This window comes from Festucalex cinctus, chromosome 19 (genome assembly GCF_051991245.1).
Source record: "Festucalex cinctus isolate MCC-2025b chromosome 19, RoL_Fcin_1.0, whole genome shotgun sequence".
Classification (NCBI taxonomy): Eukaryota; Metazoa; Chordata; class Actinopteri; order Syngnathiformes; family Syngnathidae; genus Festucalex; species Festucalex cinctus.
Genome location: NC_135429.1, coordinates 810,337 through 837,759, shown reverse-complemented (window position 1 = coordinate 837,759; position 27,423 = coordinate 810,337). Strand labels below are relative to the sequence as shown.

Below are 27,423 nucleotides of genomic sequence, written 5' to 3'. Positions count from 1 at the left end.
TTGCGAAACTGTGACTTTATTTGAGGACCAACTTTCTAATTTTGTGGGTAAAATTATTTTTCTCACATTAATCCCAGGGAAGCGAAGCAAGGACCAATAAGAATATGCCAATGAATGAACAATTGGTTTTCTTTTTTATATCATAGTTTTTATGTCTTAATATTTTTTACATTTAAACATTTTCTTGTTTGGTACCAAAAAATAAAATGGTTGTCCTAATCGTGATTTCAATTATTGACAAAATAATCGGGATTAGTATTTTCTTCATAATCATGCAGCCTTAGTCCATGCTTTGTTAAAAAAAATAAATAAATACAAAAAATGTAAAAGTGAAATTTGCCAAATTGTGTCAGAGGAGTTTCTGGCCTGACGCCAGCGATATGGAATAATATTGAGGAGGAGATTTCACTGTCATAACGGCGTCCCGAGGGAAAGTAGCCTGCAACAAAAATGAGTTTGACACCCCTGCCTGATAGTATTCTTTATAGTAGCATTTTATTTTTATTTTTTTTTTACTGCCAGAACAACCAAAAGAATAAAACTACAGCAATAGAACTAGAAATGAAAGGAACTGAAAAAAAAACGGGGTGAAAAAAGTGACAGTGGAAAAAGAGTTGAGATTCTTTGCTTTTAACTCCATTTGTAAAGTCTTGGAAAATGTATGTCACCAGTTTTCAACTGTCAAATGTCAAGTCTCCTTTTCAGAATCAGTGGACGGTGTACTTGTACTTCCTTCCCCCACCACTTCATGATGTAATGTTGATTCCGAGAGACACATTAACCACTCTGGTGCTACATTCTTTTGCATTTCTGATTCAGAAATGCGTAGTCATGTTAAAGGTCGCATCATTTGAATACAGCTCTGTTCTTGTTCCAGAATAAATAAAAAATTAAATAAATGAAGTACTATTAATCAATGTCTCAACATATAATGCTGAAATCCTAAAGCTTGGTTATTACTGAGCAGTTGGCTAAATGTGCTGCTTAAGATTGTTAAGTGTTATGGTCTGATAGAAGAGCCGTAAGTCTGAATTATTAGCTCTCAACTGCAGTTCAACTTTTAATTGAAGTAATGGGGGCAATCCGCCGCGGCTGCAGACTGGGCGGTGATGCCTGCATCAGTTACATAAATAGCATGACATCATACCAGCGCAACACCGTGAAACCCGCCAGTCAGTTCGATAAAGTGGAATGTGACATGGTAAACAGCGGGAACAATGGAGGACATCCGCCTTTCAATTATTCTGGGAAACATGCAAATTCAATTAGAGTGCATGAGTCTGTTATCATCATAAGGCACATTTTTAAATCACATTTTTTAGGGATGTTCAATACTACGGTACTTTTTTTTTCTTTTCCCCAGACCAATACCCGTATGAGAACTCTAGTCATCAAAAGCAAGTACCAATGCCACTAGTACTTTTCGCATTTCCCCCTCAAAATAGCATTTCCCAAAATAGCATTTTTCCTTAAAATGCTACATGAAAATAATGGCAAATTTCTATTAGCTTTTTTCCATTTGTTTAAAAATACATTTATTATAGAGTACAAACAATAAAAAGAATTTAAATAGATAAATCAATTCTTAATGGGCATCTGTCAGATGTGTGCCTTATGTTCCTGATCGTAAAGTGACAACAAAGTGGCCGCCGTCGTGTGTACCGATAGCCTACGTTGAAATAAGGATGCGTCCCAGCCCAATACCAATACCATCCCTCATGTTTTTGCACTTTCACCTCATTCCTTCTTTCTACCACAGAGGAATAAGCATGAGGTTGTAGCTAACCAGTTAGCAGCTATCTGCTTGCACGAGATGTTATCATTCGTTACCTTTGACTTTGCTAGTTTTATTTCTTTATTTTTCAAGTCTCACTCATCCCCGTGGCTGCTGGCGGTCAACTCCTGGATCAACATCTCATCATTTCCAGCTGGCAGCAAACCAGAAAACTCGCAGCTAACAATACCCTAGCCAGTCAACCTGTGACGAGCACAAGCAGCTATCTCAAATGCACCAAATATTCAGTCTCGCTCCACCATTTAAAACTCTTGGATTGTTCAACCTCCCAAGTTTTTTGTGCAACCCTTAAGGCATGTTGTAGTTGCAAAAAAATTCCAACTTGTACTTTAATTGTGGTGGTTTAGCATTGAATAACTTCCTGTTGGTGTTAGTCTAGCGATGTTTTAAAAACGAAGCAAGTTTTGTATTAAATATACAGTCGATGTGACTCTTATTCTTAACATTGTGTATTTAGTTTTACAGTTAACTCCAACTGAGGTGTCATGAAACAGCTTAAAGGACACTTAGGGACACCAGAATAACATGCGCTACACACTTGCTAGTTGCTAATGCTACGCAAGCAAAATGGTGCATTCAGGGTACTTTCATAGCGTTGGAAACTTCGTTTTTCTTTGATAATGACAATAATCGGCCATTTAGCCCAATTGGTCGATGTTTGAAGGCTAGTAATCAGCTGATTATAATCGGCGGCCAATTAGTCCCTCGGGCGCTTTTATTTAGTGTAATACAGATTAATTTATCACTAAAAAAAAAAAAAAAAAAAAAAAAGAGTGGGAAGAGAACTTCAACAAATCATGTTAAATCGCAATTGCAATATTGAGGGGAGGAATTGTTACTCAAAGGCAACTTTTTTTTTTTCTCTCTCTTCTCACTCAGCGACACAGACCACGACAGACGAACTCCCTCCCCAGACGTCATCATTCTGTCAGACAACGAGGCATCCAGTCCCAGAGCAACACCTCGCCCCGAAGAGCGGCTGAACCATGCAAACCTGGACATGTTCAAGGTAAAACGCTCGCCTCCCCTGTGCGCCCGACGCACTTGGCGTGCGGCAAAGTCATTTGCTAATTAATTCATTTTGTGTTGCACATCTGTTTTAACCCTGATTAACATCATTGTGAGGGCTGTCAAAAGTCCCGCCTTAATTGTTCTGGATTAATCAGGATAATTCATGTGCTAATAGGACGTTGCGTCAATAGATCATCTGCATGGCACTTTACATAGTAAATAAAAAAATAAAAAAACGCAGTTTGTGTTGAATCTCTGAAATGATGTGACACATGGCTGGCGCGTGCGTTTGTTGTAGGGTAAGACGGGCGAAGAGAGGCAGCAGATGATCAAAGCTCTGAGAGAGGAGCTCCGTTTGGAGGAGGCTCGCCTGGTGCTGCTCAAGAAGCTCCGGCAGAGTCAAATGCAGAAGGAGAATGTGGTGCAGAAGGTCAGTCGATTACAGGGAGAGGGAGTCATCTTTCATATACAAATCATTTTCATCAATTAGTTGACACTGATCATATTCCATATTAGGATATTTTGCAGTTCTTTTCTTAAATGCGAGTATTTGTGGAAATGTTCATTAACTTGATTCTATGTCATCAGTGGGCTTTTTTTTTTGCTGACAAAAGGAGACGAGTTGCATAAATGAACTAGACTAAGTGCCATTTCTGGAGAAATTGTGTGGGAATGCTGAGATGTGAATGCTTATGAAGTAAATTGAGAGATAAATTATGAAATTATGACCTGGTTACTGGACAATGCACTTTACCAACTATGCCACCGAGCAGTATCAGACACCTGGTAATCGTAAAAGTTATATGTATGGAGTGGGCGTGGAAGTAACACTTAGAAAAAGTTCACTGTCAGTCCCAAAATGAAAAAGAAAATGAATGGGGAAAAGTTGATATTTAACGTTAAATTAATTGTGCTTGTACTGTAAATAATGTGGAATCAAATTATATATACCCTGGGAGGTGAGAATTTTTGAAGCACGTTGAAATTTGAACGGTGCAAATCGGAAGTATTGCGTGGGAGTTGTTCCACGGCAAAAAAGTGTGGAAAATAAAAATCACAATAACATATGTGGGAATGCTGAAAAGCACAATTATGATGAACTGACCGGCTTCAACGTTGTGACCGCTTGCTCTTTGAACTGTCAACCAAAATAAAATAACATTTAGCAGCCAACCCAGCCACAACCACTGGCCACTATATTGACGAGCGATGTGCAAACTTAGTCTCACTTAGTCCCTTGAATCAATTTATTTCAATATTCTTTACTCCCCATAAGAATGTATTTACATTCAATTATTTGCGGACTTTTTCTGTAATGCCAAAAGATGGCGCCAAATCCTTGGCCAGTAGCAAGTCATGATTGGTGTCAAGGAAGTACTGTTGTTTTTGAAGTCGTAACTGCTGATGTCATTTTTAATGGTCAGTCGAACACACCAGTATGCCGGATATAATTGCGTGTGACTTTCTTCGTGTACTTGTGACGATTGTGTGCAGGTTTCGGTGGTCCAGAACGCCGCCTCTTCTGGGCAGCCTCCTTCCATCCACGGCTCCCCTGGACTGGGGAAGCTTCCTGTCCGGCCAGGCATGCACAACCCGGAGCCCCAGAACCTCCGCACTGCACAGGTGAGTAGTGCACCTTGTGCCACAATCCAAAATCCAAACCATTCACCATTTGATTTGGGCAGAAATGAAAAGCTTACATGCTAAACTCCTCTTCATTAGGAATATGCTAATATGTTTACTTTATGAAATAGTCAATGAATTGGCTTGAAACACAAGTGGTGACTATATACAGCCTTAGATAGAAATCCAGTTGTGTATCTGCTTGTGATCATAATGAATTTTGTTGAGTGCGTTTGGTGTGTGTGTGCGTGAGAGAGAGCTAATGAGCCCATCTCCTGCTGGAAGCCTTTGTTCTTGTAATATGTAGCCCTGCTCCTCCATTACATGTTGAGATTGTATTAAATATTCAGCGTCTGTGCGTGTATGTGTGCGCATGTGTGAGTGCTGTCTTGTCCGCTCATTTTGTCTCGACGATGATGCACTGCTGGCTTGCCGCTTCATGCATCAACACACGACTTCCCTCTGCTGGCCTCTTTGTATATCGCGCATCACCCGACAACAGATACTTGACTATTTATATTGCCTTCCTCTGTCTAGTCATCCACTATCAGTACAGCGGATTGGCCGGTGTCAGTTTCAACTCACCCGTGAGCAAGGCAGCGTCCCCGTTCAAGTGCATCACTTTTAGTTGGAGTGTAAAGTAAACAACAATTTACAACAGTGTCATTTAAATTCCCCCCTTGAAGGATCATAATGAGTATCAAAAAAAGACATAATTTTAAAGAATGACCTCTACATATCCCAATGTAGCATTTGATTCTTAAAATTAATTCATTCATTAGCACAATTTCCATCGTGATATATTGGCACCCTCTTAAAATAATTGGCTGTGATTTTTTTGTTTTTTGCACTTCATTTATTTATTTATTTTTATTATTATTTTAAGCGATTATTTTAAGAAGGTGTCTATGTGACCTGCTTGGCATGGCGAGCTCTGGCTAAAAATAGATTTAAGCGGTCAAACGTTTTGGATTTTGAGATTTCTCCACATACTTCCCTTCCCAGTCGTCCAAAAGTTGAAATTGTATTCAAAGTGTATGAAAAATATGTGATGAGTCAAAAATGCAGACTTCATGAGTGATGGAAGCGCTGATGACAATTTTTGCAAAAAAAAAAAAAAAAGTAAGTGAGCATTATTGCGTGACAGACTTGTACCTTTATTTTATTTGCGAATTGGTTAATAACCACAATTAGTTAAAAAAATGACGTTTTTTGCACAGCTATGACTTGCAGACCCCAACACAAGGCTACTGGCAAATGTTAGAATATAGAACTTTTTTCTTTTTTTTTTTTTAGTACCTTTTAAAGGCTATTAAAATGGAATAATTGGTACGGAACCATATTTTGTGATTAACAGGTTTATAGATAAAAGACAGCCATTCCAGTCATTTGCGTGCCTACAGGCCATTTAGAGTCTCATAAGTAAGGTCAAATGACTTGTGTAGATTTTAGTCATCCACTTTTTTACAATAGATGAAGGAAAACGATTCACAAAAGCATTTGTTCAACGTGTTAGAAAATACTTTAGTCTCCTCAGTGCGAAAGTACAAAAAGATTGTTGAAGTCCCTGATTAGCAAGAGTGTTAAACGAGAGTGAAGCCACGTTAGTCCCTCACCACAGTACAGTAGACACATACTGCATGTATTGTCCCCAAAACATGATTTTGTCTTTCTACAGGGTCACACAGTCATCAGGTCAGGAGCCAATTCCAACCTGCCGCCCATGCTCATGTCCCAGCGAGTGATCGCTCCCAATCCCGCCACGTTGCAAGGACAGCGGCTCTCCAAACCCGGGATGGGTCGCTCCAGCATGGGTAACGCCGTCAGCTACCAGCAGGTAAGACTTGCCTGGGGAAAAATTAAAAAAAAAATCTCCAAGCACTGCACTTTTTTGCTGCGCCCTCTGGTGGAGAAGAAAATTGCAACGTGACAACTAGCCCTCGTCTTCCCTATGTGGTTCAAATACAATAACTGGTGGTATTGCTGCAGAAATTACATATTTTTAATCATAATTTAAAAATACTTTATTTCTTATGTACACATTGATGAATTAATTCAGTTAGTTAGTTTTAATTATTCAATATTATTTTTATAAATAATTATTCATTACAGTATTTGCAAGCTCCTGTCCTTTCTACACGTTAGCCCCTCCCACTAGAGATTGAAATAATAATGAATTTGATTTATAATGCACTTTACATTTTTAAAATAAATCTCAAAGTGCACAGTAACTGCAACAATAAAAGCAATACAAGTACATGACAGTAGATTAAAAAAAAAAAATAAAAAAAAACAGCCAAAATGGGCTTTTAAAAAATCTAATTATAATAATAATTTATTAATAAAAATTAAGAATTTTTTTAAAAAAATTGTAAAATTGCCTTTATAGTAATATGTTGTATGTTCTTAATCTATCTGTTTTTATTGATCTTAGTGGGCGGCCATTTTGCCGTCGACAAAATGACATCATAGTTGCTCAGGTAATGAGCAATCATGGCTCACCTGTTTTCTGAATAAAATGAAAATTTAGCAACATTTAAATAAATCCCCAAATTGTAAAATCTACTTGATGGCTTTGCAACTGGAAGGCCACAAAAAAAATGGCCTCCCTGAAAATGTGTTAAGTAGAAGTTAATGAATTAGTGTGCGATGAAGTGCTTCCTTTCTTTTGACTAGCAAGATTCATGTTGGAGTCGTTCACTGTGGCAGAGCAATCTAATAAGCCACCGGTGGAAACAAGCAATATCTCATTTGAAGTGATTGAAAAGTTAGTGAAGTCATTGTTTCAAAATTTCTGGAGGATATACCTAGCAAAGAAAAATGTGACTTCATCTTTTGGGCAGTATTTTTTGTTGCAGAAGTGAGTCATGCCCTGCCACTTTTTACAGGCTATTACAATATAAGTGGGGATGGGCCTTGAAACTTTAATTGCTCAGCCTTGTTAAAGCGAGTGATGAATCTACTGAGCTGTAAAATCTCATCACTTTCACCGTCGAGACCAAGCAGAAAATCAGGTTCTTTCCTTGGCAGCTCGAATATCACAACTATAAATATAACAATCAAGTGGTTTGGTATGTCGAACAGGGTGTGGTAAATGTGCCCAATCATTGTATTCATCTGATCATTTTCTTATTCGCTTGCCAATGTGTCAAAAGTACTTGCGCTATGCACTCAAGTTGAAGCACAGGTTGAAAAAACACAAGTTGGCATTCAACTGCTTTACTTAAGCAACAGTAAATAAATAAATAAAAAGTGCAAAATGCTTATCATTATTGAGGCCAAATATTTGTGTGTCTCCTACACAGGCCAGCCAGCAGGTGGCAGCATCGCAGCGATCAGGCTCCAGCGCCATGTACATGAACCTGGCCCACATGCAAGCGGCGGCGGCGGCAGGGGCCAGCGGGGTGGCGGGCAGCCTGGGCGGAGCCTCGGCCGTCAGCCCGTCCAACCTGTCGGGCTCCGCCAGCGGAGGCGTCAATTCCATGGTGGACCAAGCCAGCAGCCAGGCCGCCGCCAAGCTCGCCCTGAGAAAGCAGCTGGAGAAGACGCTGCTGGAGATCCCGCCGCCCAAGCCGCCCGCCCCGCTCCTCCACTTCCTGCCGTCGGCCGCTAACAGCGAGTTCATCTACATGGTGGGCCTGGAGGAGGTGGTGCAAAGCGTCCTCGACAGTCAGGGTAAGCATCCTCAGCCAACTATCTGGTTCTCACAAGCATTGGAGGTTCAAAGGTGACACGCCGACTCCCTGCCTGGATTGTCGTCCACTTGTCAACACGCATGACACACACAAGCTCCTCCTCCATCTAAAATATTCAGTGGAAAAGTTGCCACTCTCTTTCGTATGCCAAATCCAACGTCAGTTCAAAGAAAAAAAAGAAAAAATGTGTTCAAATTAGTACGGCGGGTCACGTATAAATATTTTTGGGGAAGTGTGGGGGGCTAATATTCAGAGGAGAAGAAAAAACTTTCAAATTTGGTAGAAAAAAAATCTGAAATTTACAAGAAATAAATCTGTTAAAAAAGTCTGGTTGATTTCCATTTGTAGAGTTCTACCACCCTCTGGCGGCTATTTGTTTTAGTGAGGTTGACCTTTCACACGGCATGTTTTGGCCCTTCGATGTTTCAAATCCACGTTCATGGTCAGATGAAGGGGACACGTAATATGCTTGTGAACCTGTGCTTGCATTAGCAAGTATGTCTCAATATATAAAATATTTCCAATATTTTTATAATGTTTTTCATTTCTCTAATGTATAAAAGTAGAATATTGTGGGGGGTTTTTTTTTTTTTAGTATGAGATGATATATATATATATTTTTTTTTTTTTAACAATATTGTGACCTTTTTGGATCGCTGACCTCCCCACGATATTGTGCTAATTATCGTATCACGGCCTTCATATCGTGATAATATCGTCTGGTGATGTTTGGATATCGTTACATCCCTTTTATCCGTCTCTCAACAACTCGGGCATGTTGGCATATTTAATCCGAGATTGTTTGCTACGCAGATCCATTTGCTGATGTATGCTAGAAGCCAGTTTGGGCAAGTCCGCTTCTAAACATTCCAGATGAATCTTAGCCACCAGTTGAATGTGGAGAAAATGATGTGATTGACATCAATGTTAGTCTGCAAGTTGTTTTCTAGTCCTGGACTTTTGATCCCCAGGTAAACTGCGAGGCACGCTTTCCCGCATGGAGCCGTTCTTCTGTGCCCAGTGCCGAACTGATTTCACCCCCCACTGGAAGCAGGAGAAAAGCGGGCGGATCCTGTGCGAGCAGTGCATGATGTCCAATCAGAAAAAGGCTCTCAAGGCGGAGCACACCAACAGGTTGAAGAATGCCTTCGTGAAGGCCCTGCAGCAAGAGCAGGTCAGCATCCAAATGGCCGTTCAAATATTTCCTCTCGTTATAGGGAACCTTGTTGCCATGGAGACCATTTCAGTAGTATTTTTTTTTTTACATTTAGAGATACGATAAGATATGATTGAACTGTTGTTTGGATTGGAGACTCAATTAAAATTATTGACTGTTGCATTGTGGGAGAATGCAATTAGATTTGGATCAGTTAATAATCCTGATCGCATTTGCATTAAGCTAGCAGACAAAATTCAACTGTGGAAAATATCAATTAATCAAAATTGGACATGGTATAAATAGTTTATATGATAATTAGGGCCCGAGCAGCGACCGCTGCGAGGTCCCTATTGTTTTTGTAAAAATTATTATTATTATTATTATTATTATTATTATTCTTCTTCTTTATTCTCCGCAAACGATCGCGATTTTGGGTACCTAAACATTCACGAAAACTCACCGAACTTTGCACACTCCTCAGGCCCGGCGAAAAATTTGATATTATTAAGTCATCATAACAATGCGACTCGATAGCGCCCCCTAGCGTAGAAAAATAAAAACCAAGCCCGGCACGTTTGAGCTAGAGCAACAAAAATTGGCAGGCACGTGTAGCACCCCGAGACGCACAAAAAAGTCTATTGGGACCATGTAGCTAAAATGTACAGGAAGTGAGCTATGAATTTTTTTATGTCCAATTTTGGCCTATTTTGGCACATTCACTGTGGTCATGCTTTTTCCCCCTTTGCGAACATTTTTCATCCAATTGACTTCAAACTTGGCATTTATCATCTCAAGACCTGAGAGAACAACTGGGCAAAACATCTTGCCTTTTTGAAATACTATATGACGGGGGCGGGGCATCAAATATTGCCTTTAAAATTTCATTTCTCCAGAAAGAGCAAATGCTTAATAACTCCCATGTTCAAGCTCCAAAAAATCTCAAACTTCTCAGGCAACGTAATAGTCACGGCCTGAAAACATCTATATGATAAAATTCAGTTCTACATATAGCGCCACCTAGTGGTTACAATAAATGTCATACTTTACGTTTTTAGCTACTGTGCTGAGCTCGTTGAAGGGATCCAGTTGAAAATTGGTCAGAAAAGCCTTAAGATGTTGATGATGCCCCACACCGAATATTGTAACTTTTCGCCAAAGGGCGTGGCCGCTACGGTGACGCAAAGTCTGAAGATTTTTCGTGAAAATAAAAGCTGCATTAACTTGGCCGAGATGATCCTATCTTCTCAAAATTTCACACATTTGATGAGAGTCCAGCCCTAAAGACATCTACTAACTTATATTTCATCTAACTGATAGCTCCACCTAGTGGCAATTTTTTTTCTTACGAATTTTCTTCTACGTTTTTCTCCAAACACGTTAACTGGACCTACCTCATATTTGCTCAGATGAGGGTTTCGGCCTTCATGATGTCACAACACGAAGTTTGTGAGTTTTCGCGAATTGCTGTGGGTGTGGCTAAGCGCTGTTCGCCAAGAAAACAACGCCAGTTTTGAGGGTCTAAACATGCACAGAAACTCATGAAACTTGGCACACACATCTGGCCTGGTAAAATGAGCAATATTTTATTGTTGATTGTGCTATTTTTACAAAAATGACTCAATAGCGCCCCCTAGAAGTTTTTAACGAAGCAGCCCCGGTTGTACGTTTAAGCAAGAACGACGAATATTTTTAGGTGTATGAGGGAGCCCAAGACCTACAAAAAAGTCTCTTGGACCCATATGCTAAAATGAACAGGAAGTGAGCTACGAATTTTTGAATGTCCCATTTTTGACAATTTTTGCACATTCACAGGGCGCAGACTTTTGCCCACTTCTCCTACACGTTTCATCTGACTGAGTTAAGACTTGACCTGGACCATGTCAAGACCTGAGCCAACGACAGGGGGAAAAATCTTGACCTTTCGAAATACTATATGATGAAGGCGGGGCATCAAAATTTGTGTTTCGCACTGAAAAAGGATATGCTTAATAACTCCCCGGTACATGCTCCAAAAAATCCCAAACTTGACATGTATGTTTATCGTCAAGGCCTGAAGCTATCTCTATGACAACATTCAGTTATATATGCAGCGCCACCTAGCCCTTGAGGCATAAAAAAAAATACCCCACATACGGTATTTTGTACAAAAAATGTAAACTCATTCTAAGTGTGATAACTAAGTCATTTATGAATATTCTTTTAGTTTCCACCACTCAAAATGTTCACTGGCATCAGACTTATCCAATCATATATATATTTTTATTTATTTTTGATAGCCTCTGTGGACATTAAAAGCAATATCGTGAATGAAGGATATGCTTAATAACTCCACGGTACATGCTCCAAAAAAAATCCCACACTTGACATGTATGCTTATAATCAAGGCCTGAAGGTATCTCGATGACAACATTCAGTTATAAATACAACGCCACCTAGCCCTTGAGGCTTATATAAAAAAAAAAACCCACATACGGTATTTTGTACAAAAAAATGTAAACTCATTCTAAGTGTGATGACTAAGTCATTTCTGAATATTCTTTTAGTTTCCACCACTCAAATTGTTCACTGGCTTCACACCGATCCAAACGTATGTACGTTTCCATTTTGTTTTATTCATTTTTGATTGCCCCTTTGGACAATAAAAGTAACATTGTGCAATGAGTACAACGAGCGATGATGTATATATACACTTTTACAAAAAATACCAATCAGGGCAACTCATTGCCTAAAAATAAAAAAGGACGCTGATTTTTGCAGGTCTTAACAATCACCAAAACCCGTTGAGCTTGACACACACTGGCAAAAAAAATATTCTACATGTAAACGTTTATTATGCCATTTTCAAAGAAATTTTGCTTCCAATATGCCAGTACCCCAACGTGCCAGTACCCTAACGTGCAAGTACCCCAACGTGCAAGGACTCCAACGTGGCCCGGGATGCGAGGGCCCTTTATAGCTGCTCGCAGCTCTAGTTGCATATTTGTTCCTAAATATGACCGCTTCCATTTCAGGAGATCGAACAGAGGCTGCAACAGGCGGCCCTCTCACCCAGCTCGGCCCCCAGTGGCCCCAACGCCTCCAAGACTGACTCCCTGATCCGACATCATGCTCTGCGCCAGGTACGCGGCCTCCAAAACTTTCACGATTCCTGCTTGGAGCTCAATGGCAGACGATTGCAAAAAATGCACATCATGTCCTTTCCGAAGACAATGTTGCATCACTTGCGTCGGGATCGTTTAAGCACTTGATGGAAAAAAGGTTACATACCACATCGAAGTAAAACATGTTCCAAATATTTCAAATGTCCTTTGGACACCTTAATGAAGCAATTTGGGCCGTTTTTCAGAACCACAACTTCCGTCTTTAAAGAATGTCTTTCATTTCAATGCCTGTGTGTCAACAGCATGTTGCTACAAGCTTTGCTACTCAAAGCAGCTGACGCTTGTGTCAATGGAGCGGGCGGTTCAGGCCAGTTTATACTCACCTGAGCAAGTTCAGCATTGTGTGACGATATTGTTCGTCATCGTAACGCGCGAGACAGCGTATCAGGCGGTTTAATCCGGCTCAAACTCACCTGAGCAAGTCAAAGTGGTATGTTACGAATCGATGCTGTTTGGCATAGTGAAGCCCCGGGGGCAAGGAAGCAGCCGGTTGCCTCTGGTTCATACTCACTTGAGCAAGTCAGGTGAATGTTGGGACACCGTTTGTCAGAGGGAAGCCTCAGTCAGCAAATTTCAAGCCTGGGACAATTGAGTTTCATCACAACTGGGCCATGTACGTATGGAGGACCAATATTAAAAATAAGTGAGTGAATGAATAAATACATTTTTATCCTCCACATTTACATACGTGTTCAACGCTGTTGTGTGTGTGACAATGGTGTCGGTGTTTTAGTGCGCTGAAAACTCACCTGATTGAGTTGAGCAAGCCAAGCGCATCTTTTCCTCCTCAGGCTCCTCAACCTCAGGCTTCTATGCAGAGAAGTCTGTCCAACTCTGCGCGAGGCGTCCTGTCCAACTTCGCCCAGGCCTCTCAGCTGTCCGTGGCCAGCAGCCTGATGGGGATGAGCGGCGCAAAGCACTGCGGCAGCGGCGGAGGCGGCAGCGGTAGCAGCAGCAGACTGCAGCACGATAGCCGTCGCCAGATCTACAACATCCCAGGTACCTTTTTCTTGGCCTCATTTTAGTGTATCATGAAACAAAACTGGAACAGAAGTGTGGAACTGCTCATGCGGAGTTAACATTTTTAGCTGGCAAACTCGTTTCAACGTATTTGCAAGCACGTTCGAACGTATAAAACGATAAACCTAGATTACATTCGTACTTGTAGGCTAAATGCTAAAAACATTTTTTCCCACATTGCCAAGCATTTTTTGGGAGGGCAAAAAAATTAAAAAATAAAGAAAAATAAAGAAAAATAAATAAATAAAGATATTATGAAAAACAGATTCTCTAATGGCGGACTCTTTCCCACATGCAATACGCTTCCATAGGAACTCAACTGTTAGCTTACTAAAATCAAGCCGGTCAATTGACATTGTATACTTGTATACTCAATAAAAGGATTAACCTAGCTTATGATAGTATACTGATGCTGATATATCATATACTGATAGTATAATGATAGTATACAGTAAACAAAAAAAACAAAAACAAAAAAAAGCATAAACATTATCAATACTGGCTTGCGGGAAAGTGTCCGCCATATATTATATAATATTTTTCCTCCCAGCTTTTCTGATTTTTTTATGATAGAAAAAAAAGTATTCAGTATAAAACAGGAAAAAAAAAATATTCAGAAAATCTGAAAATTAAAAAAACAAAAAACAAAAATGCGCAAAAAAATAGTCCCTCCAAAAAAATTGTTAGTTTTTTTTTTTTTAAGTGAATGCAATACGCTTCAATAAAAGAACACTTGTTTTATTTTGTTTTGTTTAGTTATATTGTTTTGCACATCAATTTGTCACCACAGGTTTAAATATCGCCTATCTGAACCCAGCGGCAGTCGGCGCCCATAAGAGCGCCAGCTTAGCAGACCGGCAGAGAGAGTACCTGTTGGACATGATCCCGCCCAGATCCATATCGCAGTCCATCACCGGACAGAAATGAGCCCCGACCAGCCCTATGACCCATCTGAAGACAAGCCCGCCCTGGGCCCTCTTGTTCTACCCCCACATCGAAGCACTCCACCATCAGCCGATATATCCCCCCCCCACCCCAAAACAACCCCCCGAGGCCCCACCCATCGCATGCAGTGCCTGTCCATGTGCCTACCTAAAACTGACCCATTCAAAACCCAACAAAGTCACGTAAAGACAATAAAATGTCAGCACATCTCAATTTTTTTTGTATTTCCCATTATAGCACTTATTTTTTTTATGTTAAACTTTTTAATCATATAACTTTTTTTTTTTCTTTTTTTTTTTTTTTGCTCCTCTCATATATAAAGCTTCGATTGGAGTATTGCTAGTAACAGAAGATCAACAAGCGCTCTGGTTACTATGCAACTTTCAAGCTTCATGGAAGTTTCCAAGTCGTGAATTCTGGTCCGGACAATAATATTTAGTTCCATACGGCTCCGCTTGTTCTTCAGAAGAAAACGAAGAGCCCGCACTTAAAAGGGTGTCGCGTTACGGTCACATGACGCTGAGGACGGAGCATCCACATCGTCGTCATCTCATCAAAATAAGTCATAAGGGCATCCCAAATATTAACGAACGGGAAAGGGTGCTGGCATCTCGGAACGATTTTTTCCTTTGCTTGTCACCCGCATCTCCGACTCCAGATATCCCCACTCACAAAATGGATGTACACGGGACGGCTCCGGCAGAACAATGCACACTCCAGAGGAGGTTTTTGGGATCTTTGCGAGGACGTCAACGACAAAACTCATCCAAGGATTCAGAAGGCGGCTTCAGAAAGCGGATGCGACGGCCCTCCCGCTTCCATCCTCCCAACCCCGCCAAGCCTCGACTACCTTTCGGTTATGCACAGACTGGATGGACCCTTTCGACCCAGCAGCTCGTCTTTCACGTCACATGTTCTTTCAATGTGAAAAGGACTCCACTCTTGAAAGTGGAAGCACATTTTGTGCACCCAAACCAGATTCTGTAACTTACAAACCTTGAATTCTGGTTTTTAGTTGTTACGTTTGGGATTATATTTTCGGATTCTTAGCCCTCGTCACCCCAAAACTTCCACTCCCCAGTATCCCCCCCCCCCTCTCCTATTTGTTCTTCTTCTTTTTTTTTTTTTTTTGCGGCGTCTCTTCTTGAAACGTTGGCGGACCTGAGAGGTATTTGCCTTCGGGAGACGATAATAATCAACAAAGCTAAAAACAAAACAAAAAAATATCTGTAAGGATTATGTATAGATACCGAGCGTAAGAGGGAGAAAACAAAGGATGTGGATTATATCTTTTACGGGAGAGACATGGATCAATCATTGTGTGCATGTTGTGCACACAAGTTGCCTCACTCCAGAGGAGCACTTTGCATATTTCCAATTGGAAAAAAAAAAAAAAAAAAGTTTTTTTTTACAAAAAAGAAAAAAAAAAAAAGAGGAAAAGAATGTTACAATTAAGAGTCTCTTAAGGTCTGGAAGCTGGCTTAGGGCCTATCAGAGAGTCACAGGTTTTCTGGTTTACTTCTAATGTTCTGTGGCGGTGTTGCTCTTGGAATGTTGGACCTCAAGTTGCATGTTGCTGCTCCCTGCTGCGGTTTGGTCGAACCAGCCAACGCGGAAGCTGCTCGGCGAAGAAGGTAAAAGCATGAGTACACTTACCTGAATTTGTCCATCCACGTCTAAACTTGTCCAAGAATTGATAGGAAATGTGATGGTATCAAGGAGGGTTAGCTCGATTAGACTGTGGGAAACTGTCTTTGCGCAACGTTGCCTCGGTTAAAAGCGGTCAGTTTCCCATGTCAAAATTCAGAGGCGACAAATCCAGGTCGGGGAAGTAAACTGCCACAATTTGGCTTGAACCACAGGCGCTTCTACTCAACCAGCAAGCAAATGAGCTTCGCGAGGAAGCCAGTTGAGTAGAAGCACATGTGGCTAATGCTAACCTGTGGCGGGGTTTTTACTTTCTAAAATTGTTTCTATCAGTATTGGATACCGGACTGCCAAGGCTCCGAAAACCTCAAATTTCCTTCAATTCTTGTTTTTTACCAGTTGAAATACATCAGCAGCGAGTACGGCCATCTTGAGCCGCGAGTATGTCATGCTGTGGGAAAGGAGCAAAACTGTCCAGGCTACATTAGCGGGATCATTTCAGGATCAAATGGGACACCAAGCAGACGTTTTATTTCCTTTTTGTCTCAGATTTTAGTATTCATTTTTACATGTTCCATCATCGCCATACATTTCCATACTATTGAGATGCAGCTGAGCTTGTACCACACCTAGCTGGCCTAATTTAGCAACCTAGCAACTCATCTCTGCTGTTTGCCCCTATTCTGCCGTACTTATTTTGTTCTGAAATATTTCAAAAGAGCTGTATCAAGAACGAAAGATGTTTGCTTGTTAGTCATCTGACATTGCCTAAGATGTTCACGTTCGTGGGACCTTCTAACCATGAAACTTGTGTGAAAATCTGTAACTAGCTAGCGTTATTGCCTCAGACTAAGGGTGGGACCATGTGACGCAACGAGGAAGTCAGTTTTTTGAAGGCGCAGCTTTCACAGGCGTTTCCCCAAAGCGTGTGTGCTGGGTCCACACAGCCAGCATGCAAGCTAATCGCATGGCTTTGACATATTTGAACTCTTCAGACGTTAATGCTGGTTGGTTTTTTTTTTTTTTTTTTTTTACAGTCCTCTCAGGCTAACGGTACCATCTTTAGAATGTTCTTAGAATGTGTTAAACACGTTCTCTTACGTCAGCATATTATTTGTGCGCTAACTGCTCTTAAGCTACAACCTTGTGCACAGTAGCATTACAATCAGTGTTCAGACAAAGTGCAGTATTATTCCTGGAATAGAATTTGTGAAGGAGGAGGAAGAGTTGGATAAGGATCAGGGGAATGAGAGCGTTCTCAGTGGCGGCCGACAGCATTTCACTGGAAACAAGTAAAAGGTCGAACAAATTGCGATCACTTCATAAATGAAAGCTAAGAAATGTGCATTGTACGCCCATTAATAAATTGAAGAAGGAGTCTAGGGGAAAACAAGGCGTTTGTTACTGAGACAACGTGGAACTTGTAACAGAATGTTACAAATGTGTGGAATAGTTAGCTTAGCTTGCTAACTGAGCTTCTAGTATACTGCAGTATACACAATTATGAACGGTACGCACATTTTTATTATTTTTTTCTGAAAGATTTTTTTGGGGTTGCACTTTTTGGTTCCTTACTATCCATGCTGGTAACGGTACCTGAAAGGGTGGCGCTAGCTAGACGTGCTGCTGCCAGCGAGAATGCTCGCTTTTGTGGGAAATAGAACACAAAGCTGCACCAAGAAAAACGAACATGCAATGCTGGATGCCCTCCGTTGTTTTGTTTACTGTTGCAGTTCATGATGTCATATTAATAAGTTACATTGTGTTGCACTTGCATGCCATCACCATCTCACATGGCGGGCTAAACCGATGAAATGTTCGAAGTGGAGCTTAACTCGCGGTTGGTTTATTTTGAACAAACACTTGGGCTGCGTTCACACGCGTGATTATTTCTCGGGTATTCAGCATTCACACTGGTGGTGTTCTCATCAGACCACAAGTTTCCCACTGAGGATACATTTGAAGTGGTGAGCCAGTTTAACAAAAGTTACATTTCTATAATAACAATATCAGAGTTGTTCATACCAGAGTTAATTTGACCTAGCTAATCCTGCCAAGTAAGTGTGAACGCACCCTGAAGTGCTTGTTGGCATCCTTTGGTGACGATGCCGTCATGACTCGTCCTTAAAGGTGAGCTTCACAACCTCACTCAGTGGTACTTGTTGAGCTCGTTGTAGTATTGCACTTAAGATGACATACTGGGCATAATTGGTCCGTGCGAGCTAGTATGTCAATCACTATTCTTTAGCCATCTATGCGCTTGTAGCTAAAGAGTGAAACAATACTTTAAAATGTTTAGAATAAAGAGCGAAAAGAATTTCAACAAGAGCACTTAGTTTTGATGTGGGTATGCACGTAGCCGTCTTTCATTTGAGCTAGCAACTCTGCGTCAAATGCGAGCGGTTTAAGCTAAGCAAAATAGAATGAATACTATCAGACCATTGTTTATAAAGAACAAAATATTTCTTGTTTAAATTGAAAGAATTTAACTCTCAGCACTTTGTTTTCACAAGTTTATGCAGCGCTCCACCCACATAGCCACCTCTCAGTTACGCTAGCAGCTTGTAGCTGAGCTGAATTCGCTAAGACAAAAAAAAAAACTTTCAAAGGGAAAGTCAATTTTTAAAGCGAAATTGGAAGAACACGGCACGTAGTTTTGACGAGTGTATGCTGTATCCAAAGTCACGTAGCCACCTTTAATTTTTTAACTAGCAACTCACAGCTGAGTGCTAAGCCAAGCTAAATAGTAAAACAATACTTTCAAACTATTGTTCTAAAGAACTAATTTATTATTGCTGGTTAAATTAGAAGACAGCCACAGCACCAAGTTTTTAACAAGTGTCATCTTCCACCTTTATATGAGCGCAGCTCACATCCATGTGCTGGTAAAAAATTAGCGATTGAAGCTAAGCTAACAACCAAGTTCACCTCTTTACCTAATCACCGACTTTTATTTCTTTGCCATGTTAACACACGCATTTGTATTTTGTTTAGTTAACACAAAAATGTAGAGATAAGTTAGCTTTCTTTTAGTTTTTTAATTATTTTAATATTTTATTTCATGTATCATCACATTTATCAAGGCACTTGTAACGCATGTTCTTCTTCAGACTACAAACTCGACTACAAACAGTGCCTCTGATGGTTGCACCCAAGTAGTGCACCCCATTTTTCAATGCTTCAAGACACGATTTGTCATTAATCTAGATTTTTTTTTTTTTTTTTTTATTAAATCTGTCATTAATGCCCATCCTTGTCTTCTACACATGTACATCATTCTACATGTATCATTATGGGTGCCAGTGGCTTTGAGTTTTTCTCCAGTCAAATTGTAACGTGGGGATGATGATGATGATGACGATGATGATGCTTGAACAATCCAGGCCGTGACTGGGTCACAGCATTCGAGCGGGAGGAAAGTCTTCGGCAAGACTCTGAAACTACCTAAAAGAAAAGATGTAAACGAAAGTTTACACTTGGACAAAATCCATTTTTATTTAGTCAAATCAAAAAAATCCATTTTCCCTTTATCCGAACAGTTCTCCAGATATATTTTCCTTTTTTTTTATGTCTGGGTGATTTTTTTTAATACCGCTCGCCATTTGGTTTTTAAAGTTAATCTCATGCATCTCCTTTTTGCTGAAAAAGCTAAAGTTAATACCGGAAAAAAAAAAAAAAAGCTCCTGTCTCTCTCTCTTTTTCTCTGTTTGCATCCACACCTTTGTATTTTGAATTCCCCCCCCCCCTCCTGAAAGTCTTTTTATTTCTGCCGACTGAATTCCTCTTCTGAGTTGTTATTACTTTCTATTGCAGTTTAAAAAAAATAAAAATAAACAAATGTATTGACTATGAGATAAATGACACGATATTTGCTAGGTTTGAAGTAATAATGACTTATTGTACATAAGCATTTTCCTCCCTTGTACTGAAACAAAAAATAAATGGTTGTATATTGTGTAGAAAAGCAAACAAAAAGCCATGAATATTGTGAAGCTTGTCATTTCGTTTTGTGATCACTGTGTATTATTGTGTAACAAATGTGCAAAATGTTTGGGATTCTTTTCTTTTTTTTTTCCCTCCTGCTTCTTAAACTGGACTCCCCGGATGCATTTTTCCAATGCGGTTAACAGGAAGTGCATGCTCTTATACTTTTTTTTTTTTATGATGTACTCTTTCATTGGGGGCGGCAATACTTGAAATATTTTTTTTTTCATAGTAAATTGCTTGTTGAAATTTTCTCTGGATAAAATTGTGTTTGGATGAGCTAACATTTCATTTCAAGACACGAATGTTGCATTTTTGGATCTTTAGGGCGATTCATGTTTGTCTTTGCGCGCTCCTGCATGTCCGTGTTTTCACGCAAACGTCTTTATGAATTTGATTTGCCAAACCTGATGCAATAACATTGACATTGGTACGATTGTTTCTTCCAGAATGCAGTTTGCTGCATTCTGCAAAAAATACACACCAATTATGTGATTTATTATGAAGCGGAATATGAGAAAATGCTCTATTTTAATTTTGATGCCTGTTTTGATCCCTTTAATAAACACACAAAACAGCAAACGGATTTCCTTAAAAGGAAAAAAAAAATCAAGATTTGTAGTGAATGTGCTGAATTATGCTAATATGAACATGCTGTCTTAAAAGCCGCTGGGTCAAAAATATCCCAAATTGGCTCAAGAATGAACGACCCAATTTTTGGAGTTATTTAATCCAAAATGTTGGGTGAAATCAAAAACCCACAAACCCAATTTTCCGGGCTGTTTTGTGGGTTACTCATTTGACCCAACTTTTTGGGTTAATTGAATAATAACCCAATTGAGTTGGGTCAAAAATGAACCAAACCAACTTTTTTATTTTTTTTTTTTTTTAACGCAAAATGTTGGGTCGAAATTAAATGAATTAATTTGAACCATCTTTTTTGTGTTAATTGAAAACCCCCAAAAAGTTGAATCGGCCCCCTCTTGGATTATTTTGCGTTGACGTACATACAGAAGTTTGCGCAATAGTCAACCATGCATGAAGTCTGATAAAAGCGACTTCCACCCGATCGCGTCTCTCTGTTGTTTAAAAGTGAATATTTCAACCGCCAACACCAGCGATTGTCTTTCTCTGATATTGTCATCAATATTTGGTTGCAAAATCATTTTGAATCCACTTTTAAGCATTTGGATCTTGTTTGTATTGCTGCAAAACATCTGGGGAGACGCAAACGATGAAATGAAGCAGAGGCTAATTTACATCCTTTTTTTGGGTTTTTTTTTTTTTTTTGCTTACATCAATCCTGACCTTTTGCACATACTTGATATTTAACGGTCTTCAAAAAAAAAAAAAAAAAAGTCAATGAAAATAATGCTGTTTGAATACTGCCAGTTGATTGACAATTATGCATTGATTGAAAAAATAAGCTAATTTTGGAGGAAATAACTTTGTAATATTTATCTTGCAAGCTATGTTTAATAAAGGTTGAAACAATTTGCTTCCAAGTGTGACTTGGCACAAACTTTTGTTTGGTTGCACGTTTACTCATATTCACTGAACTTGTTTAAGTAATTCTTCAATGGTGAGTAGAGCAAAGACCTCCTCCAAGGACAAACTGTTAACCAAAAACATTGCAGCCAGAGAATAAATTCATCTTACGAAGCTAAAAGAAAAAAAGTTGACAGCTTTAATCACAAAAGAGTCTCTTGTTTATTTTATTTATTTCATTATTTTCCACAAAGTCTGCCTTGGAAATGAATGCAGCATGGTGCTGTGGACTGGAAAACACAAAAGGATCACAGTGTGAAGTCTTCCCTCGTTCCACTTCAAATTTGACAAGAATACGAAAGAAATCCAAATCATAATTTAAAAGCAATGTCTGATTTTCCTTGTTATTATTATCTACACTGTTTAGTTACCGTTTGTGGAATTTTGACTGGAGTCATACAGAATCAATATCGTTTTTAGATGACAGTGTCGCCATCTCCTGGCCAGTATGAGAAATGCTCGCGGTGACAACTTCCGGAATGGAAAACAAAAATACGAGCCTTTTTTTTTTTTTTTTGTGCGTCGTGCTGTATCCTATTTACGTTTTTAAAATAAAATTGATAATCAAACTATGATTAGGCTTTTCCTAATAGATATTAGAATAGCGAGATATCAGAATCCCACTAGATATTATTTTGATTGGCAGCTGAGTGCTATTTGTGGGCGTGCTTGCTAGCTAGCTAGCTAGCTAGCTAGCGAGCCACCCGGCTTTGGTGACAATTTAGCAAGCGAGCTTGCAATGACCTCGCGAGTAACAATAAACAAACTCAAGGGTTATCAACATCCTTCTAGGTCGTGTATTTATGTGTATTAGCCATACACATATTAAACGGCAGTTAAAATATGTAAAATACTCAAACAACAGGACTACAATTGCGAGCATGCTGAACCGGATGCCTACGGGACAGGTTGTCTTGACAACGCAACAACAATAACTAACTAATAGAACAAAAAGATTTGTTTGTTTATTTGTAACGAAAATGTAAGTGGCGAATGTGCTTTGGTGAAATAGCCTGCTCGGTTGTCAACGCCAAAATGGAGTCAAAGCAGCTTTTTTCATTCTTGGTAAGTCCTCCTTACACCAGACACTGTGCAGTAAATACATAAATAAATATATACGTGAATGAACGCATTTTTATTTTATTTATTTATTTATTTTGTGGCGTGAAAGCAGGAATTGACACGGTAAAACAAAACAGTAATGCTGACGGGCCACCGGGTGGCGCAAGTGTGCAAAGCGCCGTTCAACAAGCAGAAGAAGACTGATAGGTGATATTGGAGGCAGGTGTGCACGACGGGATTCCAGGTCAGGCAAGATGGCGCCAACACGTCACGTTTCTCAGGTGAACACGAGCAAATGTTTGCCCGGTGTACTTTGTTCCCGTTTCTCACAATGACACGTATTTGATTGATGTGCAACATAAATATGATGTACCTTCAAACGCTTGCTGTGCTCTGTCTGCGTCATCCTGGTTTTTGTCTGGATGGACCAGAATGGATAACTGAGGCGGTAAAAGGGAGTCTTGGTTAGGAAAAAAAAAAATGGATACACGCCAACCAAACCGAACAACTTCTTACCGCTCTGAATCTTTTCTTTAGGTCAACATCTGTTGCATCGGGATCAATTTGCAGTACCTAAACATGCAAATGAACATTTATGACTCCGAAAAAAAAAAAATTGTGAAGGATGCAAGGATAAAATGTTTACCTCAAAGGGGTTTAGATTAAAGTAAGACGATCCAGGCCTGAGCAGTCGATCAATCTGCTGCTTGGACGTCAACACGGAGTCTCTCTTCTCGATCTGCTTCACCTGTAAGTCCACATTTAAACACGTGTTTACATTACAACAGAGCGTAAATCTGACTTAAAAACAAACACAAAAAAAACAAGGTTTCTCTGCAACATTTCGTTGAAGAATAAGCACAAACCGGCGCAGAGTTCTGATTTGTGATTTTAGCACATTTAAAACCAAAGTCTACTCCATCGTTAGCAATGTTTAGCTTGTCCGGCTAGCTGTAGACTCACGCATGCGCGAGGCCCCGGCGGGGAAACAGCGCCACATGCTTCTTGTTATGAAGCGAATGGCAAATTTAACGAGAACAACTCGATTCTACCATACCTCCGAGTAAAAGTTTTGAAATAAATCATCGGACGAAGCCTGAGAAGACTCGCCACCGCTAGCCGCCATCTTCGCTCGGATTGACGTTGGACGTAAGCGCGTCACGTGATCACGTCGTTCCCGCCCCATGTGCGCCATATTTAGCGTTTTATCGCCGCTCATGTTTACATGACATTTCGTACCGTTAAAAAAAACAACAACGCTATACTGCTAGTAGACTCTACGTAAATTTAATTACCACATATATATTATATGGGACTAGCTTTGTTTGTTGTGGGGTAGCAGATAAAATGTAGCAAATTGTTCCAACCAGAGTGGCTGTAGTATAGCACCTCCTGCTGGTCAGGAAACAAACACCGAGCATTTTTTTCGGTGTAAAAGTCGCCTAATAGACGTTGTAAATGAGTTATGCGAAATGGCCACTGGGTGGCAGTTGTGCGCCGTCAGCCTGGGGTGAGCAGTTAATTAAGTTTGAAAGGTTTCACCTCCTCAGGTGACACAGTTTGCGTCACTGTCGTGGTTTGACATTACAAACGTGTGCTACTCCATGTGTTCCTGTTGTTTGGATCTCCATGTAAGTTTGCTTTGGACGATTTTCTTGGGTTTTCATCAGTGCTGTTCATCTGTTTACGTTGTATTTATTGAAATAGGATGTGGACCTCTGAAGTGACTGTTGCAACTCTTTTAGCACTCTTGGTTTGTGGAATGAGGTGCGTTAATTGTCGAGTTATTTTTAATGGATTGGAATGTCTGTTTTAATGTTAGATTAAGTGTGTTTTATTTCTTGGTAAAAATTAGTGGTGTATATGTATGTTTTATTTTTGGAAAGTGCTTATATTTTGTATTATTAAAGTTTGTGTAGTTAAGTAGTTTTTCGTTGCAAATTTGATATTGACCCTTTGCTTTCTTTCTGTATTTCTGTTTCATAGTTTTCACTGTCTTAAAATAAACCACACGTTTGAAACTCTCCATCATGCGTGATCATTGATGCCACAGATGTCGAAATGGTCCTTAGACGTCTAGGCTATAAAAAAAAATAAAAAAAAAAGTCTAAAAATGAAAGTTTGAGACGCCTAGACTAAATTTATACGTAATTTATACGCACTTATGTTAATCCCCTGTCAATTAAAAACATATGTGAAAAGCCTACTTGGTAATTTCAATCTTCTATAGTGATGTTGCATTTATGACATGTAATTGCCTAATCAAAGGGCAAAAAAAAAAAAAAAAAAAAAAAAAGTAGCCCATGAACACATTGATCAGTTTCAGAATGACTTGTAGGACAAACATTTTATTTGTAGGCAGTAGTTAAAATATGTTACTTGAAATGTACAACTAAATAAAACTACAACATATCCTAAAGCACAGACAGAATGCCACAATAATATATATATTTTTTTTTTGTAATTGGAAAATGTTTCAAAATTTGAGCAAACATTTATTTCATTCTTCAACAGCTCGGAGGAGCTAAATGAGAGCAAAGCAGCCGGCGAAAGTCTTGCGGCCTCCCCCAAGGCTCTTCGGCATCTGCTCAACACGCGTGTCGACAGCAGCCGTGGCAATTATTTATCCTGATTTATGGATTAAATATTCCACTTATTTTTCCTCATCTGCATGTTTGTACTTTTTTTGTCACCAGTGGAGAGATGATTTGTAAAATTTATCTATTCATTATTGTACTCTTTAGGTCTTATTTTTTTAGAATCAAAGAATAAAAATGGTAGAAATGTAAGATTTCGTTTACGTTTTATTTTAATCACCAGAGGGCGCTCATCCTTCTTGCCAGTCCTTTGATAAAACATAAAAAAATAGAATAAAAAGAATACAATATAGGCCAATTGAAAGAAAAATGTTCTCTGTTGTTGGCTAATTTTGAGGACAAAAGTATACAAAACAACACAATAGAAATGAGCAAACTAAAAAGGAAACAAACTGCAGAAAAAAATGCAAAAGAGAAAAGACGGGAAAAAAATCGAGTTTCATATGGTCATCTGCGATTAATTTAACTTTGGCGCCCTCTTGTGGTCTCGTACATCAACAGACCCACCCAAGAGAGGAAATTGGGGCGAGAGAGAAGACCAAACACACGAGGAGTTGCAGACGAGGGCGGACTGGATCCGGGTGCGACGTCCTGAGGCAGTCGGTGGATAAACCTTCATGTTTTGCTGGCATCGGCAAGCCTCCGAAAAGTTCGAAAAGACCGGTCACAACACTCTCCTTCTTCGTCATTGTTTTGTTTTGAAGCTGAGATCATTCTGATTGGGTTCCTTTTATCCTTTATACCTTTTTTATTTTTTTATCTCACATTTACCTACCTGTGGACTGGTCACGATATGTTTGGCACAAATTGTGAATAACTCTCCTCGTGAAACAATAGATATTTGAAATGTTTGTAACAATCCGCAGTATGGCACCGCGCCACAAGGTGGCGCCTCCTTGTTTTTGGTATGCCTATACAGCACTTTTTCGTTTTGCCGTGGACTTGCACGACTGACCTGTATACATGACTGGATAGCCGATAGCCCATCCATGCCAGTGCACTGGGCGGCCATCTTGTTACTCCCACCTCGCGAGCAGAAGTACAGATGAGACATATACAGCTCGTAGGCAGGTAGTATAAAGCCGGAAGTGGGGTGGGGGTTTGATAACTATTTTCTTAACAAGTAAAAAAAATAAATAAGTAGATGGTATGTGCTCCATAGCCTTGAAGACCCCCTTTTATCCTTTTATCGCTCAGTTCCTGAGACCCCAATATTGGATTTGGCAGAGACATCTTTTGTTGAATTAGTTATAATTCTTTAATAAAATAAAAAATTTACAAGTTTCCTCCTGTAGCTACGAAACATGAAGCATATAATTTTATACACATATTGAAGGAAAGTTGTAAAATGTCCGAAGTTCTGTTTAATAAATTAAAACAAAAACAAAAAACACCATAAATCATGCTATTTCTACTAATTACTGTCTCAAATATTTTCTCCAATTTGGATACTGTAAATATATAGAATCGTATGCCGATAAACATTTATTGGGAGGAGCAATATGGCGGCCTCGCATTTGGCTATTGAGAGCGTCGTTCATTGCACGTTACATGGTACTTATTAGAATATTGAATTGAATTGTGTCGTCTATATATAATTTGTATTTTTGTATGAGGAAAATCAAATAAAAGATCACAGAAATTTACCAGTTGCTTCAGTTTTAAACCAAAATAAATATATCGGGAGTGATATTGATGTATATAAAATGCCCATATCACACAGTTCTATTGCAAAATGGTCAAGTAAAACAACTGCATCATATTTTCTCGAGATGTTGTATTTGATTGTGCGTTTGTACCTAATGTAATGTCCCCATATGTCACCCCCCTGCAGAGAACATGTGGTGCTCTGGGTCCTCTTCCAAACTGCCTGGCCGCTGTGAGACCACCAGATGACGAGTCGGCAAAAGTGTCCCCACATTTGTTCCCGTGTAATATTGTGAATTCATCTTTGTTTCTCGTAATAAAGCACAAGTAACAAACTCCACTGCCTCTTTACTTCAGTCATAAAGTGACTTAGCAATTCCAAGACGAGCCCCCTGCGGCTTGACAATGAAAGCAGACCACACCATGACAAATGTGCTCAAATCGAGTCATGACAAAGTTTACAATTGAAATACTCTATACTGCTATTTGTATGAAAGACTGAGCAATGCTAACGTGCAAGCTGATATTT

General features: G+C 39.6%; 2 protein-coding genes and 1 long non-coding RNA gene across 8 annotated transcripts in view; 2 read left to right on the top strand and 1 right to left on the bottom strand.

Annotated features, from left to right (window-relative positions):
- The window catches only part of gatad2b (GATA zinc finger domain containing 2B), a 46,014-nt gene extending 24,469 nt beyond the window's left edge, over positions 1 to 21,545 (top strand). The window contains exons 3-11 of the mRNA XM_077506356.1: positions 2,675 to 2,804; positions 3,105 to 3,236; positions 4,301 to 4,429; positions 6,108 to 6,266; positions 7,735 to 8,104; positions 9,096 to 9,298; positions 12,295 to 12,402; positions 13,236 to 13,443; positions 14,255 to 21,545. Coding sequence (XP_077362482.1) covers positions 2,675 to 2,804; positions 3,105 to 3,236; positions 4,301 to 4,429; positions 6,108 to 6,266; positions 7,735 to 8,104; positions 9,096 to 9,298; positions 12,295 to 12,402; positions 13,236 to 13,443; positions 14,255 to 14,391 — 1,576 coding nt within the window. The 3' untranslated portion in view covers positions 14,392 to 21,545. The remainder of the gene's footprint in view (positions 1 to 2,674; positions 2,805 to 3,104; positions 3,237 to 4,300; positions 4,430 to 6,107; positions 6,267 to 7,734; positions 8,105 to 9,095; positions 9,299 to 12,294; positions 12,403 to 13,235; positions 13,444 to 14,254) is intronic.
- Positions 18,825 to 23,849, bottom strand: LOC144007079 (dnaJ homolog subfamily C member 8-like). Of its 4 annotated transcripts, none has more exons than XM_077506357.1 (5): positions 23,708 to 23,849; positions 23,297 to 23,398; positions 23,167 to 23,223; positions 23,024 to 23,090; positions 18,825 to 19,500 (listed from the first exon to the last, which is right to left on the bottom strand). In XM_077506357.1, the coding sequence occupies exons 1-5, from the start codon at positions 23,843 to 23,845 to the stop codon at positions 19,229 to 19,231; spliced, it is 636 nt and encodes a 211-aa protein (XP_077362483.1). In that variant the 5' UTR covers positions 23,846 to 23,849; the 3' UTR covers positions 18,825 to 19,228. The 4 variants fall into 4 exon arrangements, with proteins under 4 accessions (XP_077362483.1, XP_077362486.1, XP_077362484.1 ...); XM_077506360.1 differs by lacking the exon at positions 18,825 to 19,500 and adding an exon at positions 21,745 to 22,926; XM_077506358.1 differs by lacking the exon at positions 18,825 to 19,500 and adding an exon at positions 21,745 to 21,818.
- Positions 22,103 to 27,230, top strand: LOC144007080 (uncharacterized). 3 transcript variants are annotated; one of them, XR_013280061.1, is made up of 4 exons: positions 22,103 to 22,653; positions 22,763 to 24,281; positions 24,358 to 24,417; positions 25,749 to 27,230. It is a non-coding gene; the product is annotated as an uncharacterized LOC144007080 (long non-coding RNA). The 3 variants fall into 3 exon arrangements; XR_013280063.1 differs by lacking the exon at positions 24,358 to 24,417 and having other exon boundaries at positions 22,763 to 22,931; XR_013280062.1 differs by lacking the exon at positions 24,358 to 24,417.
- The last annotated feature ends 193 nt before the right edge of the window (positions 27,231 to 27,423 follow it).